At 41.9% G+C, this 16,952-nt stretch overlaps 1 protein-coding gene across 8 annotated transcripts in view; it reads right to left on the reverse strand.

The window, feature by feature from the left end:
• Window positions 1-16,952, reverse strand: part of BRSK2 (BR serine/threonine kinase 2) — a 463,971-nt gene that overhangs the window by 34,249 nt on the left and 412,770 nt on the right. For 4 of the 8 annotated variants that reach the window (XM_045017041.1, XM_045017043.1, XM_045017048.1 and 1 more), the window contains 3 exons: window positions 13,947-13,970; window positions 6,768-6,828; window positions 288-900 (listed from right to left, as the gene is read on the reverse strand). In XM_045017041.1, the coding sequence (XP_044872976.1) occupies window positions 288-900; window positions 6,768-6,828; window positions 13,947-13,970 (698 nt within the window). The remainder of the gene's footprint in view (window positions 1-287; window positions 901-6,767; window positions 6,829-13,946; window positions 13,971-16,952) is intronic. The other 4 variants (XM_045017047.1, XM_045017046.1, XM_045017045.1 and 1 more) reach the window with 2 other exon arrangements.

Raw genomic sequence — 16,952 nt, forward strand, 5'->3', positions numbered from 1 at the left:
GCTGCAGGATGCGAATAGCAGGTGGTGCTGTTTGGGAATTCAGGATTGGAATAACAAGAGAGGCTGCAGCCCAGGACTGAGGCGCAGCAGTGGAGCTGTGCTGCTGTGGAAGTTAGCACACAGCCTGTTCACACTTGTCTTGGCCTTGCATTAACTCCCTCACTCTTACCAACACCGATAGTCACTTCTCCGCAAATGAGATTTGCTGAGTCAATCTGAGTTGCCAGTTTATTGCTGAATACTCACCCCAATTCAGACATCCGCATTCATCTGGAGAACGGACTCACCTTGCAATTTCCGGCGATGGAATCGAGGAGACCCCAGGAAGCTGTTCTTGATTGAGTTGAGCCGTGTCCTCCAGGGCATTCCTCCAATGCTGGGGCTGGATGGTGGCGTTGGGTTGGGTGTGCCTGCTGGGCTCTCCTTTGGCGTATGGACGGGTGTCCCCTTGGGGGTAGGGAGGGGACTTCCCCTTGGAGAGGGGTGAGGGGTGACCTGTATGATGGGGATAGATTTGGTGCTTGGGTCAGTACTAGAAGGGAGTAATCTAATAGGAGACATAGGGTTGGCCTGCACTGTAGGAATGGCCAGCTGGGGGCTAAAGCTGGCAGTGGGTGGGCGGCCCTGAGCATTCTGCACAGGGGGATTCTGGGAAGAGGGGGTGTTGGCATTGCTGGCAGGGAGCGGGTTGGATTTGGTAGACTGGAGTGGTTTTTCGGCCAATTTGTTCTTGGATGGCAAAGTCTGCGTCTTTGGGTTGGACTGAAGTGTTGGCTTTGGTTGGAGAACATGTCCAGGCCTGGAGGCGTTCCTACAAGCATCAGGGTCCAAGGAAACTTGGGGTCGGGGGGAGAAAGGGAGGTCAGGAGTCTGAGGGGGGATGAAAAACTTTCTGATAGGCTACAAGACAGACACAGAGTGTCCATGCACATTGAGAACAGTGAGACACGCACACAGCGGGCGAGCAGAGAAAGGAAAGTCAGAATAAACCCATTTGAGTCACAAAGATGCATCATGTCACAAGGAGACATGAGAGATGGAGGTGAAGGGGAGGGCGGGTGGGAGGGTTTGCAAAGAAACAAGAACAAAAAACAAACAAAAAACAAAAAACAAAAAGACATGCAGTTAGCTGGGAACGCAGCATAATCAACAGCAGCAGCAGTGGCGGTGGCAGCAGCAAGAACAACAGTGTCATAACAGGCTTTATCATATTAACCAACCATGTGTCAGCAAAGGAAAACCACAGAGAGAAAAGGAACACAAAGGAAGAAGGGGGGAAAATTCAAAATAACCGAGGGGAAAAAAAGAGAGAGACGCCACACCCCCGGCATTGTTCGGATTGCCCCATGATGAAAAAAGCACAATGCTGAAGGGAGGTGAGGAAGGGGTAATAAGAGCCATTCAAGCCACACAGAAACTGAGGAGTGCCTAAGCTGGGCTTAATTTTTTCAGTTCAAAGTACCCTGATCAAACACAGCAGATAGATGTAATTCAAAATAAGTGTGTGGTGCACATGAGGTGGTGGGAAAGGCACACTGGTTACTGTACACACCATTCAGAGCCCCCTCTCCCCTTCCCTAACTCTACAAAACTCACACATAGGCTCCAGTCACTCATGGGGGAAAGAAAGAGAAGAGGGAGAGCAGTATAATTTCATCCACCTTCCTCCTCTGGCCTTCCAGAGTGACAATACCCACTCAGCATTAGTTGGGACATTCCTGAACACAAAACACCAGGGGTATACCTGAACCCTGGGTAGGTTTGGGGTTTGATTTGCAAACAGATAGCTATTCAGAGAATCCCTGAGGGTCCCAGCAGGGCTACATGACAGGGAAGGAAGGAGATTTCCCAATCAGCAATGACAGCCTGATTCTGCTGTTCAGAAATTCACTTCTCAGTATTTGCTACAAAGTCCCAGTGTCGCATTCTGTGGATGATGGAAGTGATTATGTAGTTTAAGGAAAAAAACAACTACTCATAATGCACCATTGAGAAAGAAGAACAAGGGGATAGGACTTTTTTTGTTGTTGTTAAAAGAAAAAAACCTTCACACGTTAGTTACAGGGGCTGTCTGGGAAAGGTAGTTCAGATGAGTTCAGTTAACAGTATAATACACACATCCAGGGAGTAAAATCCTTTTAAAGGGATATTGGCAGGATAAAAACCACATTTTAAAAACAAAATGAATTACCTTACATATTGGTAATAACTAAGGCTGTCAAGCGATTAAAATATTAATCACAATTAATTGCGTGATAAAAAAAATTAATCACGATTAATCACGTGTTATAGAATACCATTTATTTAAATCTTTTTTGATGTTTTCTACATTTTCAAATATATTGATTTCAATTACAACACAGAATTCAAAGTGCACAGTGTTCACTTTATATTTATTTTTTATTACAAATATTTGTACTGTAAAAAACAAAAGAAATAGTATTTTTCATTTCACCTCATACAAGTACTGTAATGCAATCTCTATCATGAAAGTTGAAATGTAGAATTATGTAAAAAAACATATCTAAACAATCTAAAAGTTTACAGCCTACAAGTCCACTCAGTCCTACTTCTTGTTCAGCCGATCGCTAAGACAAACAAGTTTGTTTACATTAGCAGGAGATAATGCTGCCCGCTTCTTGTTTACAATGTTACCTGAAAGTGAGAACAGGCGTTCGCATGGCACTGTTGTAGTTGGCATTGCAAGATATTTACGTGCCAGATGCACTAAAGAGTCATATGTCCCTTCATGCTTCCACCACTTTTCCAGAGGCTATGCATCCATGCTGATGATGGGTCTTGCTTCATAATGATCCAAAGCAGTATGGATTGATGCATGTTCATTTTCACCATCTGAGTCAGTTGCCACCAGCTGAAGGTTGATTTTCTTTTTTGGTGGTTTGGTTTTTGTAATTTCTGCATCAGAGTGTTGCTCTTTTAAGACTTCTGAAAGCATGCTCCATATCGTGTCCCTCTCATATTTTGGAAGGCACTTCAGATTCTTAAACCTTGGGGCGAGTGCTGTAGCTATTTTTAGAAATCTCACATTGGTACCTTCTTTGCGTTTTGTCAAATCTGCAGTGAAAGTGTTCTTAAAATGAACAATGTGTGCTGGGTCATCATCCGAGACTGCTATAACATGAAATATATGGCAGAATGCGGGTAAAACAGAGCAGGAGACATACAATTCTCCCCGAAGGAGTTCAGTCACAAATTTAATTAATGGATTATTTTTTTAACGAGCGTCATCAGCATGGAAGCATGTCCTCTGGAATGGTGGCCGAAGCAGGAAGGGGCATACGAATGTTTAGGATATCTGGCACATAAATACCTTGCAACACCAGCTACAAATGTGCTATGTGAATGCCTGTTCTCACTGTCAAGTGACATTGTAAATAAGAAGCAGGCAGCATTATCTCCTCTAAATGTAAACAAACTTGTTTCTCTTAGCAATTGGCTGAATAAGAAGTAGAACTGTGTGGACTTGTAGGCTCTAAAGTTTTACATTGTTTTATTTTTGAGTGAAGTTATGTAACAAAAAAAAATCTACATTTGTAAGTTGCACTTTCAGGATGATACGGTACTTGTATGAGGTGAATTGAAAAATACTATTTCTTTTGTTTATCATTTTTACAGTGCAAATATTTGTAATAAAACAATAATATAAAGTGAGCACTGTACACTTAGTATTTTGTGTTGTAATTGAAATCAATACATTTGAAAAGGTAGAAAAACAACCAAAACAACCAATTGGTATTCTATTGTTTAACAGTGCAATTAAAACTGTGATTAATCGCAATTAATTTTTTAAATTGTGATTAATTTTTTTGAGTTAATCACATGAGTTAACTGTGATTAATCGACAGCCCTAGTAATAACATCCTAGATTACAGGCACCATTTATGCTCTGTTTATTCTTGGCCCTGCACTCAACTTGCTCATTTGTGGCCGTAACAAATATATTTTATTATATTCATTATTTATCCTGCTGTAGCCTCTAAAGGCTCTAATCCAGCACTATTGTGTTAGGCACTGTACATACATATGATGTAAAAGCAATTGCATCCCCAAATCATAGAAAGAAAACCAGATTGGTTCTCAAGTACTAGCACCAGTCTGCGACATTTAAAAATGCAGTGGAATGTTTAAAGCCAAACAAATAAAACTGTTTGCACTGAGGGTCTGATTCAAAGTCCTCTGAATTCAAGGGGAGGTTTGACTTCAATGGACATTGGATCAGACTCTGAAAATTAAAGGAAAACCAATACATTAAAATATTTCTATTAATATTAGGTTTTGTAAAACACTTTAAAATTAAGACAGCCTGTCTCTTTTGGTGAATTCCAAATCACCATTAGGAATGGAAGGTCAAAGAGATGAGTAATGTGGCTAATTCATGCTGGTCACTATCAGGAAGAGATCATTCTCCATTTATAATTAATTCCACTGGAAACAGGTTTAAAAGTAATAATTATAAGCATTCCCCTGCAATTTTTACAGCTCATGTAATCAATGTATGACAACACGAAAATCAAACTTACAAGAAATAAAGTCATTCTGCACTCTGTTAAACAACTAAAAACCTGGAGTAATACCATTAACTTCAATAGATTTACACCAGTGTAACCAAGAGCCTAGTTTGGTCCACTAAGTTGACTGGTGTCTTCTCATTGCTACAATTCAGAGAGGTGCAACAAAGTAAACCCAGGTCCTAATCTTGGGAGATTCAAGCACTTTCAACTGCCATTGAATTCGGCATGGTGCAATATTGTGCCCAAGCAGTATAAATAGTGAAAAACATTTGATTTTGAAAATAGTTTCCCTTTCCATAACCTAAGGTGCATAAGTAAGGACACTTTTTTTAAACTATATGATTTTTAACCCAACAGTGTCCCTTTAAGACCAAAATCTGACCACCTAAAAATGGTTATGGTCTTCTGAGAATGCCGCCTGGCTGCTAAATAGCTTTTTAAAAACATTTAATCAATTGCTCCCAAGTAATCATTTTAAAGAATAATCACTGTGGACCAGACCTGCAACCCTTATTCATGTGAGGAGTTCTTACTCACCCAAGTAGTCCCACTGCCATCAATGCAATTGCTCCCAGGAGAAAGGATTACTCACATGACTAGGGTTTGCAGGACTGGATGCTATTTTTGTATGTTTTTCCACTTATTCTGCAGCAGCCATTAATATTATTCTCAGAATTCTGGCCAGTCCTGCTGACATCAGCGAGGCCAGTGCACAGAATAGGAACCTTCTGAAATGGAACCTTGTTGGTTCCTGGTGTATTAAAGACATGGGAGGGTGGGGGAACAAAGTCAAATGTCTGCCGAAACAGGAGAAAAATTGATGGGAAAAGGTTTTGGAAATTAGATGCTTTTAAGAAAATAGTTGAAACAATGGAGAGGTTGGAAAGTCTGCAAAGCTAGAAACCTGTACTTGACAATGTCCCTTTAAGAATATGAATTACACCTGACTGTTTAGGGGAAATAGCCATCTGAAATGCTTCTTGGAGGCATCTACACATGTCCTTACGTACTTACACAGGGTGGGAGTGCACTCACCATCTCATGGAAACAGCTGCTGGGAGTGGGGCCTAGGAAGGGCTGAGAGGTTCCCTGAAACATTCTGGGCCAGATGTCGACATAGCCTCATGAGCTTCTCAGTGAGGACCTAGCACTCTGCTGCAGCTCGGGGCATGGGGCTGCATTGACAAAGCTTTCCTTGCCAGATGCTGCGCCTGGAATCCTCATCCCCACCCCAAGAGAGGCTGCCCACCACAGTGAGGCCTCTGTGCACTAGTAAGTGCACCGTGAGACTGTAATAACTATGTGGGAGTTTACTGTATATTGCAGGGGGCTAGGGTAGGACGTGAGTCCCCCCAGCCATCCCACATCACTTTTCCACTATACATGCATAGATCTCCGGGCCCAAGCTGGCTCCCAGGCTGGTGGTGATGGTGTCATAGAGGGAGCTGACTTCCACTGCTCTCCTCCCTACCCCAGATACAAACAGGGAAGACCCAGGTGAGGAGGGGACAGTCTGTGCACGGATCCTGGGGAATGATTCTCTCATGTTGTACTCAATCCTTAGGTAGGTGAGCTACCACTGAAATGAAAGGGACCTTTGCCTCAGTAAGGACTGGCTAAATACTTAGTAAAGACCTCTGGGTTTGGCTCATTGACAGGGGATAGGAATGGGTACTCTGTTTCCTCAGAGACCCCAGTCTTGTGATGTGCCAATTTCTTATTTTTCCTCAAATCCATATAATCTTTTCCCCCTGAAGCCCTGTCCTCACTAGAGCACCAAACCAGGGTGCTTACTACCATATTCAGTAACATCCCCATTCTAGCTAGACCCATGTCAATCAAGCACGGTTCTGTACTAAGCAGAACCAAAGTGCCATGGTATGGTGCTTCACTGTGACTTTGTTACAAGCAGTGGTATTAGCTGAAGGCATGCTACAGACAACCCTGCGGGGTGTTATGTGTCCCAGCCATGTTTGGTCCTAAAGGTGGTTACAAGGCTGAGGATGGACAGGACCATAGAAAGACATCTCGTGTAGCACAGGAAACATGTAGGGTAAGAGATGCTGCACATTAATTTCTAATCAATATCTCCCCAATTCAAGCAAATTTACAACCAACCAAGGAAAAATAAAACACCTCACAAATAACTACAGCTCTACAGGCATAGAAGCCAAAAAGCACTGAGAGCTTGTCTGAGGGAATGGTACCCATAGATCCTTAAGTAATGCCACTTACCCTTGGACTGCTGAGGGGGCTGGTGGAGAGACCAGATGAAGCTCCGCTGATCGACCGAGACCTGAGTGAACACAACAGGGAGAGATGGCCCTCAGAAACCCTGGGCAAGGAACATCCACTGAACACCAGCCACCGCATACACAGGCACGAGGTGAGGAGCAGGAGGGAGGCGTTCAATAGGAAAAGCACATGGCTCTTCCTTACCCTCTCACTACCTGACACTCCTTTCAATTCCCCCAAGCCTCTAAGAAATTATGTTCACGCAGAGAGGACCCTGTGACCCCAGAGGTGCTCTCTGTTAGTGGAGCTGTGCAATGCCACCCACTTCGGGGTCATGAGTATTTGCGCAGGGACAGATACTGCTTCCTGCTGGTGTACACTAAACAGATCACAGCAAAAGCCATTATCATAAGCCCAGTACTGGTAGTGAGAATTACTCTCTGCATAGTTCCTCTTGCTGTGCCAGAGGTAAAGACCCCAGAGATATGGAAAACCACTGTCTGTGTAACTCACAAGAGCAGAAAATTCTACCAGGCACCAAAAAAGGTCAAATTTGCAGTGCCTCAGATGCACTATTTTCTTAAATTAGAGGACTATCCCAGTGAAACCAAAGCTCAGGTCTATGGTGACAGGTTATTTGATGCTGAGCCACCATTTCTAACTTCACCATGATGCCATCCCCTTGGCTCTCCAGTGAGATTTGCATCTGAAATCACTGATCTCTTCTGCCCTCTGAGGAACTTCACCTAGGGGACCACAGGCCCTTCTGCCCATTGGAGAGCTCCTCTCTATGGAAACATCAACTCTTCTGTTCACCAGAAGGGCTCTTCTTATGGGATCACCCAGCCTTTGCCCACCAATTAGGTCGCCCTGTGGAAGCAATAACTTTTCTGCCCATTGATAAAGTCTACACAGGATCAGTGTCACTCCAATCTGGCATTTTTGGGGTTCCCATATGGGAAAACAGACCTTTTTAACCATCAGTGAGCTCTCCTATGGGATCGCCTGCTGTTCTGCCCACCAGTGAGATCTCCTTATGGGATCGCCAGCCCTCCTGCCTGCTGACGAGATTCCCAATTTTGGGATCAACAGCCCTAATGTAATCAGGTGAAATCCATCCTATGGGACCAACTTGCCCTTCCACCTGCCAGCAAGGTGACCCATAGAGAATCACCTCCCCTTACGCTCACCAGCAAAGGCCTCTGCAAAAATTGTCCGTAGATAACAACAATCAAAACATACGAATGCACTGGGCCAAAACCAGTGGCTCTGACGTGAAAGGCCATTCAGACCAAACGCATGAACAGCTCAGCAACAGAACTTCTCAACAGCAGAGAATGTTAATACAGGAGCACTGGCAAAAACTGTCACTCATAGCAGAAAGCATTTCATGTGGCTTTTGAGCGATTCCTCCCATGCTCAACTGTCTTGAAGAACAACAATTTTTGAAGGAGGAGACTATACTGGAGAACCAACACAACCAACAACTAACATATAATAATCTCTGTTCACAGTTGGACCTACCAGCGTGAGTACCACATATATGTGTGCACTCATATAGGCCTGCTTGTGTGTGTGTGTGTGTGTGTGTGTGTGTGTGTTTGTGTGTGTACAAGCATATATAGATATTAGGGTTGGCAACTAATCACAGTTAATGCATATGATTAATGCAAAACAAATTAACTAGATAAAAAAAATCGCGATTAATTGCAGTTTTAATTGCACTGTTAAACAATAATAGAATACCAATTCAAATGTATTATAAATATTTTTTGATTTTTTTCTACCTTTTCAGATATATTGATTTCAGTTACAACACAGAATACAAGGTGTACAGTGCTCACTTTATATTATTATTTTTATTACAAATATTTGCACAGTAAAAAGAAACAAAAGAAATAATATTTTTCTATTCACCACATACAAGTACTATAGTGCAATCTCTTTGTTGGAAAAGTGAAATTTACAAATATAGATTTTTTTTTTACATAACTGCGCTCAAAAACAAAACAATGTAAAACTTTAGAGGCTGTAAATCCACTCAATCCTGCTTCTTGTTTAGCCAATTGCTAAGACAAACAAGTTTGTTTACCTTTACGGGAGATAATGTCACCTGAAAATGAGAATGGGTGTTCACATGGCATGGTTGTAGCAGGAGGTGCAAGTTATTTATGTGCCATAAATGCTAAATATTCATATGCCCCTTCATGCTTTGACTTGTAGACTCTAAAGGCGAACTGAAAAATACTATTTCTTTTGTTTATCATTTTTACAAATATTTGTAATAAAAATAATAATATAAAGTGAGCACTGTACACTTTGTATTGTGTGTTGTAACTGAAATCAATATATTTGAAAATGTAGAAAAAAAATCCAAAAATATTTATAATCCGTAAATTGGTATTCTATTATTATTTAACAGTGTGATTAAAACTGAAATTAATTGCAACTTTTTTTTAATCTTGAGATTAATTGAGATTTTTAAAAACCATTTGACAGCCCTATTAGGTATGTGCACATATACATTATATATATTAGTCCTGTAAGTATAAACAGCCTTCTAGAGAACACAAAGCTAATTTAGAGTCCCTGCCCACATCTCTCAATTGTATCGCTCTATTATATAAGAATAAGATTATAAATTGAGATTCAAAATGTTTTCACATCCATCTGTTCTTAAAAAGAAATGATAACATTACCAAAAAAATCGATGAGCAGCGGAAGAAGGTTTAAATTAACATACAACAAGCTCCATTCTGACAATTTGTGTCGAGTGCAGAAACTCTCCATGGAATTCATTCCTTGCATCTCAATGCAGCCCATCCATCACTGCCATCTATACAAAACAAACTGGCCCAAACTTTGCATTCTCTTCCACCAGTGTAAACCCACATTAACTCCATTGCAGACATTGGCATTCTTCTGGGTTTACACCAGTGGAAATAAGAGCGGAGTACAGGCTGCTTTGTACATGAGCTCCAATTTTGCTGAGCTGTTTTTATGTTACCTTTCTCTCCAGTGTGAGTTAGGTGACTAGGTCTTTTGAAAATCACACTAGGCACCTATCTGCATCTTTAGGTACCAAAGTACCTGGCCTTTTGTTCTCCTCAACACTCAATCATGGTTGGAAGTTGATCTTTAACATTCACCTGAATTTCAGGATAGTTGCTTAAAACCTTCTCCTATCCACCTGACCCCAATCAGGTCTGTTTCCAAAAACCCTGATTTCTCTGCTCTTATTCCAATCTCTCCCCATATTAAAAAAACAAGTGGTCCACATATATAGGGCACAGCACAGCAGGCCCCACCTCCCAGCCCCTGTTCCTTATCACAAACAGTGGTTTGCAAGAAGCTATAATATACTGAGCTTCCCCCTATCTTAGATGCCTGATGCAGGGGTCAGAAGAGAGGGTTGGAATTAAATCTCATAGGACAGGGGTCCCCAACGCGGTGCCCACGGGTGCCATGGAGCCCGCGGGGGTATCTAAATGCGCCCGCGTCCTGGCCTGCAGTCGCGCACCTGCTGAAATGCCGCCGAAATTCGGTGGCATTTCGGCTGCGACGCCTCTGGATGATGCCGCTTGCTGCTGACAAGCAACGTCATCCAGAGGCGTCGCCACCAAAATGCCGCCAAATTTCAGCAGCATTTCGGCGGGTGCTCGACCGCCATCACGGTCCTTCGTCTGGTGCCCGCCAAACGAAAAAGGTTGGGGACCACTGTCATAGGAAATGCATTCAGTATCCACACTACTACTAATTACATTAGCCTTATTTCCATGGCTACTAGTGGTTATAAAGAAACAAGGGAAGAGGTAAAGTAGATCCTTTAATGTATCTTGGCTTTTCCATATCGGAAATTGTGTTTGGGAACACAGGGCAGAGTCTAAGGAGCTCATGGATCAATTTTTATTGCTCTTTAAATAAGAGAGCTGACCATTTTCAAATCTTCCCCCTTCACATGAAAGGGAAGGACAGTTTCCAGAATTCTCACCTGCTTCTTCCTCTTTCTAACAAATTCCAGCATTTAAGTTTACCAATGGGATAAAATTCCCAAGTGATTATGGAAACTCACTTGTGGCAGGCTTTTCAGCTCTCAGCAAAAAAAAAAAAAAAAAAAACCATCAAGAGAGATTTTTTCCCTCCCAAGAAGACCACCTTCCTTGGGAAATCCATTAAACCAGCTTGTAAAAAATACTGCAGGACGACTTTGCTCTGTTCTGCATCTGTCAGCCACGTGCACAGAATCAGAGCAGGGGCCAAACATCAGTCATGAAAACTGGCCCAATGCTGCAATGTTAAGATGAAAGCATAGAAAGAATTTAAATATCTGCATCTATATATCACTGTATAGTGAAAGTGGAAGTCCCCGCATGCAGCCCATGAGCACTGAAGACTCCGAACAATCTTACTGTGTCGGGGAAAAGGAGGAACATGGCAAACCACAGTAGGAAAAGTATCTTTTCCCTCTAAATATGAACTAAGTTTATTTAGCTGAAAATATCTGTTAGTGTGTAACCATCTTAAAGTCTCTAGAGCCATTAAGAATCATTGGAAGGTAAGTATCATTTCTATAATTACTCAAATAATTCCATTCCTTATAATTAATAGCACCTTACATTCTATTACATTCCCGCATGCAGGTAGATCTCCAAGTGTTTTCCATAGTGCCAGTACTCTGTGCATCACTCTTTGAGCTAGACTACACAAGAAGTGTTACATTGGCACAGCTGCACCGATGCCTTTTTCACACCCCTGAGTGACGTAAGCTATATGAACTTAAGCGGTAGTAAAGACCTGCCCTTTATCTATTTACTTATCACACAGGAGAGTCTGGTGTGATTTATCACCACCCTAAATAGGTGCCAAAAAAAGCCTTTAGGATGGGATTTTCAAAAGCCCCTAAATCATTTAGGGGCAGAAGTCCCTTTAATTTTCAAAGGGCTGTCTGCTCCAAAGTGCTCTTGAAAACCCTAGCCTCGTACCACACTATTCTGTATAGGCCACATATTTTTCAGAAACAAGCTATTTTATAAAGTATTTTTAAAATGTGATTGTTGCTATTTCTCATACTCATCCCCTGGTGAAGCCACCTTCCTTAGCACCATCAGATCAAATCGTGAATAAAATCTGTATGATGCCATTTACCCTTGGGTCTAAGTAACCTTCTCAGATAGACCAGAGGCCTATTGATTCTCTCAAGGAGCAACCTAAACCCCTCATTAACTCCTAGTGCACTGGGGTTCGTTTGTTCAAACTATTCAAACCTATATAGTTAAGAAAAGACAAGAGACTGGTTTTGTCTCTTTTCTGTCAGCAGTTTCTGAAAAGCACCACCAAAGAATTGTTTTACTTCTGCTTAAAAACAGAATCCAGTGTAGAATCTACATCAGACTTTACATTCAGTTTCTCTTTGAATAAAACTCATAGGTTTTTATAAAGTAAGATCACAGGTAAAATTCAGTGCCTCATAGTGGTGAATTCACTATTAGGAGAATGATTGTTTCTGATAAAGTTGTACTGGATGGGGTAAGTTTGGTCCCAGGTTCTTGTATTGTGGCCTTCAAACTGGGCACGGTCCATGGAGTTTAGTGAGTGCAGGATACAGTCCTGTAACCAGATTTTAGCTGTTCGCAGCCAGGAGCTGTGCTCCCAAGAATGGGAGCCTGCAGCATGCATGCACCGTATGGTAGATGAGTCAGACTTGCATCCCTGGGTGGTGCAAACAGTGGCTGAGATTTTGGATTTCTCCAAACTCTGTAGGTGGCTTTGAAAAACTCAGCCAAACGCATCCAGCCAGTCGCTTTCTCATTTCTTTTACAGAACAAATTAGGTCAAATTAGACACAAACTGAGCTCCTTCTTTTTTTCACTTGATTGTTTAAATAAAAAATCAAGATTCTTAAACCACAACAAAAGGTCTAAAATCCTCCAGAACGCCACATGATCTAATACCCTCAGGCCGGTTGGTCTGTGAACATGCCGAGCCATGCTCTATTACCTAATCTCTCTTTAGCTTTTAATTTTTAGCATCAACCAGAAACGTTTTTTCCAACGTTGATCACAAGAGTAATAAATAGCAGGGATACCACCAATGTTTTACTATCAGGATGGCACCTCAGAGTGTGGTGCTGTATTGTTTTATGTCCCAATCTTAATTTTTACTACAAGGCACAACATTTGCTACCCTGAATTGCTACAGTGAAATCAATGGGTCTAATCATGGTAGTAAGTCCTACACCTTGTAGTATATGTCTGCAGGATCAGGCCCTTGGATGCAGACACACATGGGGAAAAGAATAGGGGGAGAGGGGACTTGCACCCTTCTGCACACCCTATGTGATCATATTAAACAGCATCATCTTGTTTAATTAGAGTATCTCGGTTACACTTTATATTAAGGTTCCATTTATAATTCTTTTATAAAGGGTTAATAAATCACTAAGAGATGTTATATGCATGTTACAGACCTGAGTAGTACATATTATATAGGTGGTTATAGCTATAGCATTAGAAGGTGCTATACATGGTTATAACCCCTGGTTCTAAGCATCTACTGACTTGCTGGATAATCTATTACAATTTATTAAAACATATTAATAATTTATTATCCATTTAATAACTATTAATAAATGAAACTTCAGCTCTGACACCTTCAAAGTGCTTTATTTTCTGATACAACTAGGAATATGATCACACTTTAGATGATTATTATCTCATGGAAAAAGAACTTGTGCTAAGAGGAGGGAAAATACCCAGGAATTATTTTAGACCATGTGTGGGTTTTAGCTTCATCTTGAGGGGAAGGCGGGGGTGAGGGTGGAAAGGATATTGTTATTCAAATATCAGTAATCAATCAGGTGTGCCATACAGACATGAACAGTGCAATAGGTGGGGAAGGGGTTTTCATTCTCAAAGTATCTGCATAGTGTCAGAGATTAGAATCAAACAAACAAAATCAGAAAAGTATATAGAGTGTGTGACTCAAGCGCGCGCACGCACACACACACACACACAAAACCGACACACACAAAAATGCTTCTTCCCACATCTCTCTCATTATTAAAAAGTTTCATTTGATCAAGTCTATACATCTATATTTGTTAACTTTGCAAGTTAAAAAAAATCTCTCTATAAGATATAACAAGTCCAACAACAGGTATAATCCAAAACTGGAGCTTACCCCAATGCATCAGCACTCGCCATCCTTGGAAGGGGGAAATAAAGAGGAGAGAGAGAGAGAGAGAGAGGGGTGGGGGTGGGGGTGGGGGACGACGTGGAGGCAGGTGGAGAGAAGAGTACGAAAAGCAAAGTGAAATACTGTTCAGAGAACCGAACGGTCAGAATTATTGCCACAGGTGCCTCCCGCTCAGGAGACCAGAAATGTGAGGGGACAGTTTCATTTACTAGACAATGATTTCCATACTGCACACAAACAATGCAGAAATGTCCGACTTTTGCATTTGGGAACTGCGAATTGGGAGAGAATATACTAAGGTGTTAAGGGAAACCAACACCACCCAACTGAACCAGCCAGCAGAGCTGGGGGTTTGTGTTCCTTGTTTTGTTTCCATAACATCTCTTAGATGAAGAACAGTTAGATCAGAGTGTTAAAAAGGAGGCTGATCTCTTTGCACCCATTTTGCTCAGCACAGTGTCCCCCTGCCCCTCAAAGTGGCCTGGCGAGAAGCATCTTTTTCTATGCATGAACTGGGAAAGGTATTGGTCATTAAAATACACATTTCTGAGCCAGTCTGGGAGCCCAGTGAGTGAGACTGTAGGCAAAGTTGAAACCATGCTTTGATACTAGCTTAATAGTCATGAGGGAGCATTTACTGTGTTAAAATCAGGGATTCAGATTAGCTGGGTCATGCCAGTACTTATCCCTGGGGCTGCAATCCTGTGCTCCAGAATCTAATTTTTCATTTAAAATAAATCAAGCCTCCAGGCCTTAGAAGTTGCAGAGATAGCCTTCCAATGTGAACAGAGTGAAAACCAACCCTAAAAGAGGTGTGAACTGTCCATTTATCCCCATGGGATGTCGACTCTTAAGCTTGATGGTAGAAATTTAAATATTCAACACTCTTAATTTTTCACTGCTGATCAAAGCACGCAAGGAAGAGGTAGGATTATTTTTATTAAACTTTCTATGCCCTAATTGGATTGTGAGCTAGATTGGGAGACTATCAATATCTATTATTTTTCCAATCTGACCTTTGATTAATGTGAAAAGCTCTGATTTGATATTAAATCAAACTCCAAGTAGGATAGAAACATTATTCTCTCTCTCTCTCTCTCTCCAGTTTCTGTAAGAGGCTCCCTAGCTGCCAGAATTACCCATGGCAGGTCAATCCTCCATAAGATGATCACCACCATAAATGCCAAATTCAGCATTTTGCCAAGTCGATTTCTCAGTTTACTTATAAACACAGCCAGATGCGCTTCTTGTTACGTGACTGTTCCGAACGCTGTGCCAGGCAACATGGGGGTGGTCTTAAAAAAACTTAAGACTCACATACAATTTTTAAAAAAAATCTCTATATTGTATGTTGACAGAGAGGTGGAAAGAAGCATTATAGTGAGTGCTTTTTCATATGCATGAGTGACACTCCACTGGTACTTGGTTTGGAGTTATAATTTGGATAAGATCCTAATTCATATGCATAGGGCCAAACCCTGTTCTCAGTTATATCAGTGAAAATCCATTTAAACGGATGTAACCAAGAACAGGATTTGGTTCCTAGTGTGTGCGTATATATATATATATATAAAAATACACCCATACTCACACACAGTGTACTGAAATACATACATAATGTGTGTATATAGATTTATTCACTTTTCTTTCATTGTGAGTTATTTTCCCCAAAGGGAAAGGCACTGAGGATTTTAACAAAGAACAGAAAGCAAATTGAGACTAGGGGAAAGGGAGATGGGAAATGAGGTTAAAAAAATAACAAACCCAGGACACAATAGACCCAGCAGCGCAGACATGTGCATTCCCTGCAATATTGAAGCAAGTGAACTACGGAGCTGCAGCAACCCAGATACAGAAGAAGGAAAGCATTGAAAGGAGCAAGAGGGAGCTAAAAGAGAGAAAAGAGAGAGAAGAAAGGGACAGTGGCCTCAGCTACTAAGACAACCATGTGCATCTAGAGGGGAAGGATCCTTAAAGATGCAGTATTCCTTTTAAAAAAGAGAAATAAAAAAACTGGAGAATGAAATGTTGGCCAACGATTTAGTGGCCACCATGATTAGTTAGCCCCAGAGGGGTCATTTTGCTGGGGTTCTCTTTGCTGCCCTTCCTTCCTCTCCCTGCTCCATTAGCAGATCTGAAGACTATTTCCCTTAGCCTCCCACTCATTTTCCCATCTTGGAGACCCTTTCAGCTTAACACCCAGAAAGATAAAAATGTGGCGGGAGGTGGCAGGGAATGTGCCAATCCATCTCTTTCCTCACTGCTCTCCTTTCAATAAAGAGGCCCCTAGGAGGTTCTCCTGCAGAAGCCCAGCCCAGCCCTCCTGCCCTCTGAAAACATCTCCTCTGTGATGTAGCTAGAAGTGCAGTTGTGTCTTTAGGGGATTCTCCCAGCAGTTCCTGAAGTGTCATCTTCTCCACCCTTTGCACAGCTGCAGAAGAAGTGCAAAGGGAAACCAGTGGAGCTGGGGAGACTTAGGAGACAGTTCTTATGTCACAGACTAGATGAAAAGGCCTCTCTGTACCTAGGACCTAATACTGTGGAAGGGCTGTTTTTCTGAGCAGTCTTGGAATAATTTAGAGAGGGCTAACAAGAAATGCCCAAGCTTCCAGAAATTCATCAGATCTTGCTTTCTGTTTCAGTGAGGGATTAGAGTGGGGGATATGAAAGGCCTGTATCTACAATAACAGTGCCGCGAGTCTCAGGAACCAGGTTTGCGTGATCCATTGGCAATCCATTACCTCTTCCTGGACACAAGCTTTCATGAGATCCTGACAGCTTGGGTGCACTGCTCATTTCTTGCTGGGTCTCAGGCTACGTCTACACTACCCGCCGTATCGGCGGGTAGCGATCGATTTTTCAGGGATCGATATATCGCGTCTCATCTAGACGCGATATATCGATCCCCGAACGTGCTTATATCGATTCCGGAACTCCACCGCCGCGAACGGCGGTGGCGGCGTCGATATGGAGAGCCCCGGAGATCGATCC

This window comes from Mauremys mutica, chromosome 4 (genome assembly GCF_020497125.1).
Source record: "Mauremys mutica isolate MM-2020 ecotype Southern chromosome 4, ASM2049712v1, whole genome shotgun sequence".
Classification (NCBI taxonomy): domain Eukaryota; kingdom Metazoa; phylum Chordata; order Testudines; family Geoemydidae; genus Mauremys; species Mauremys mutica.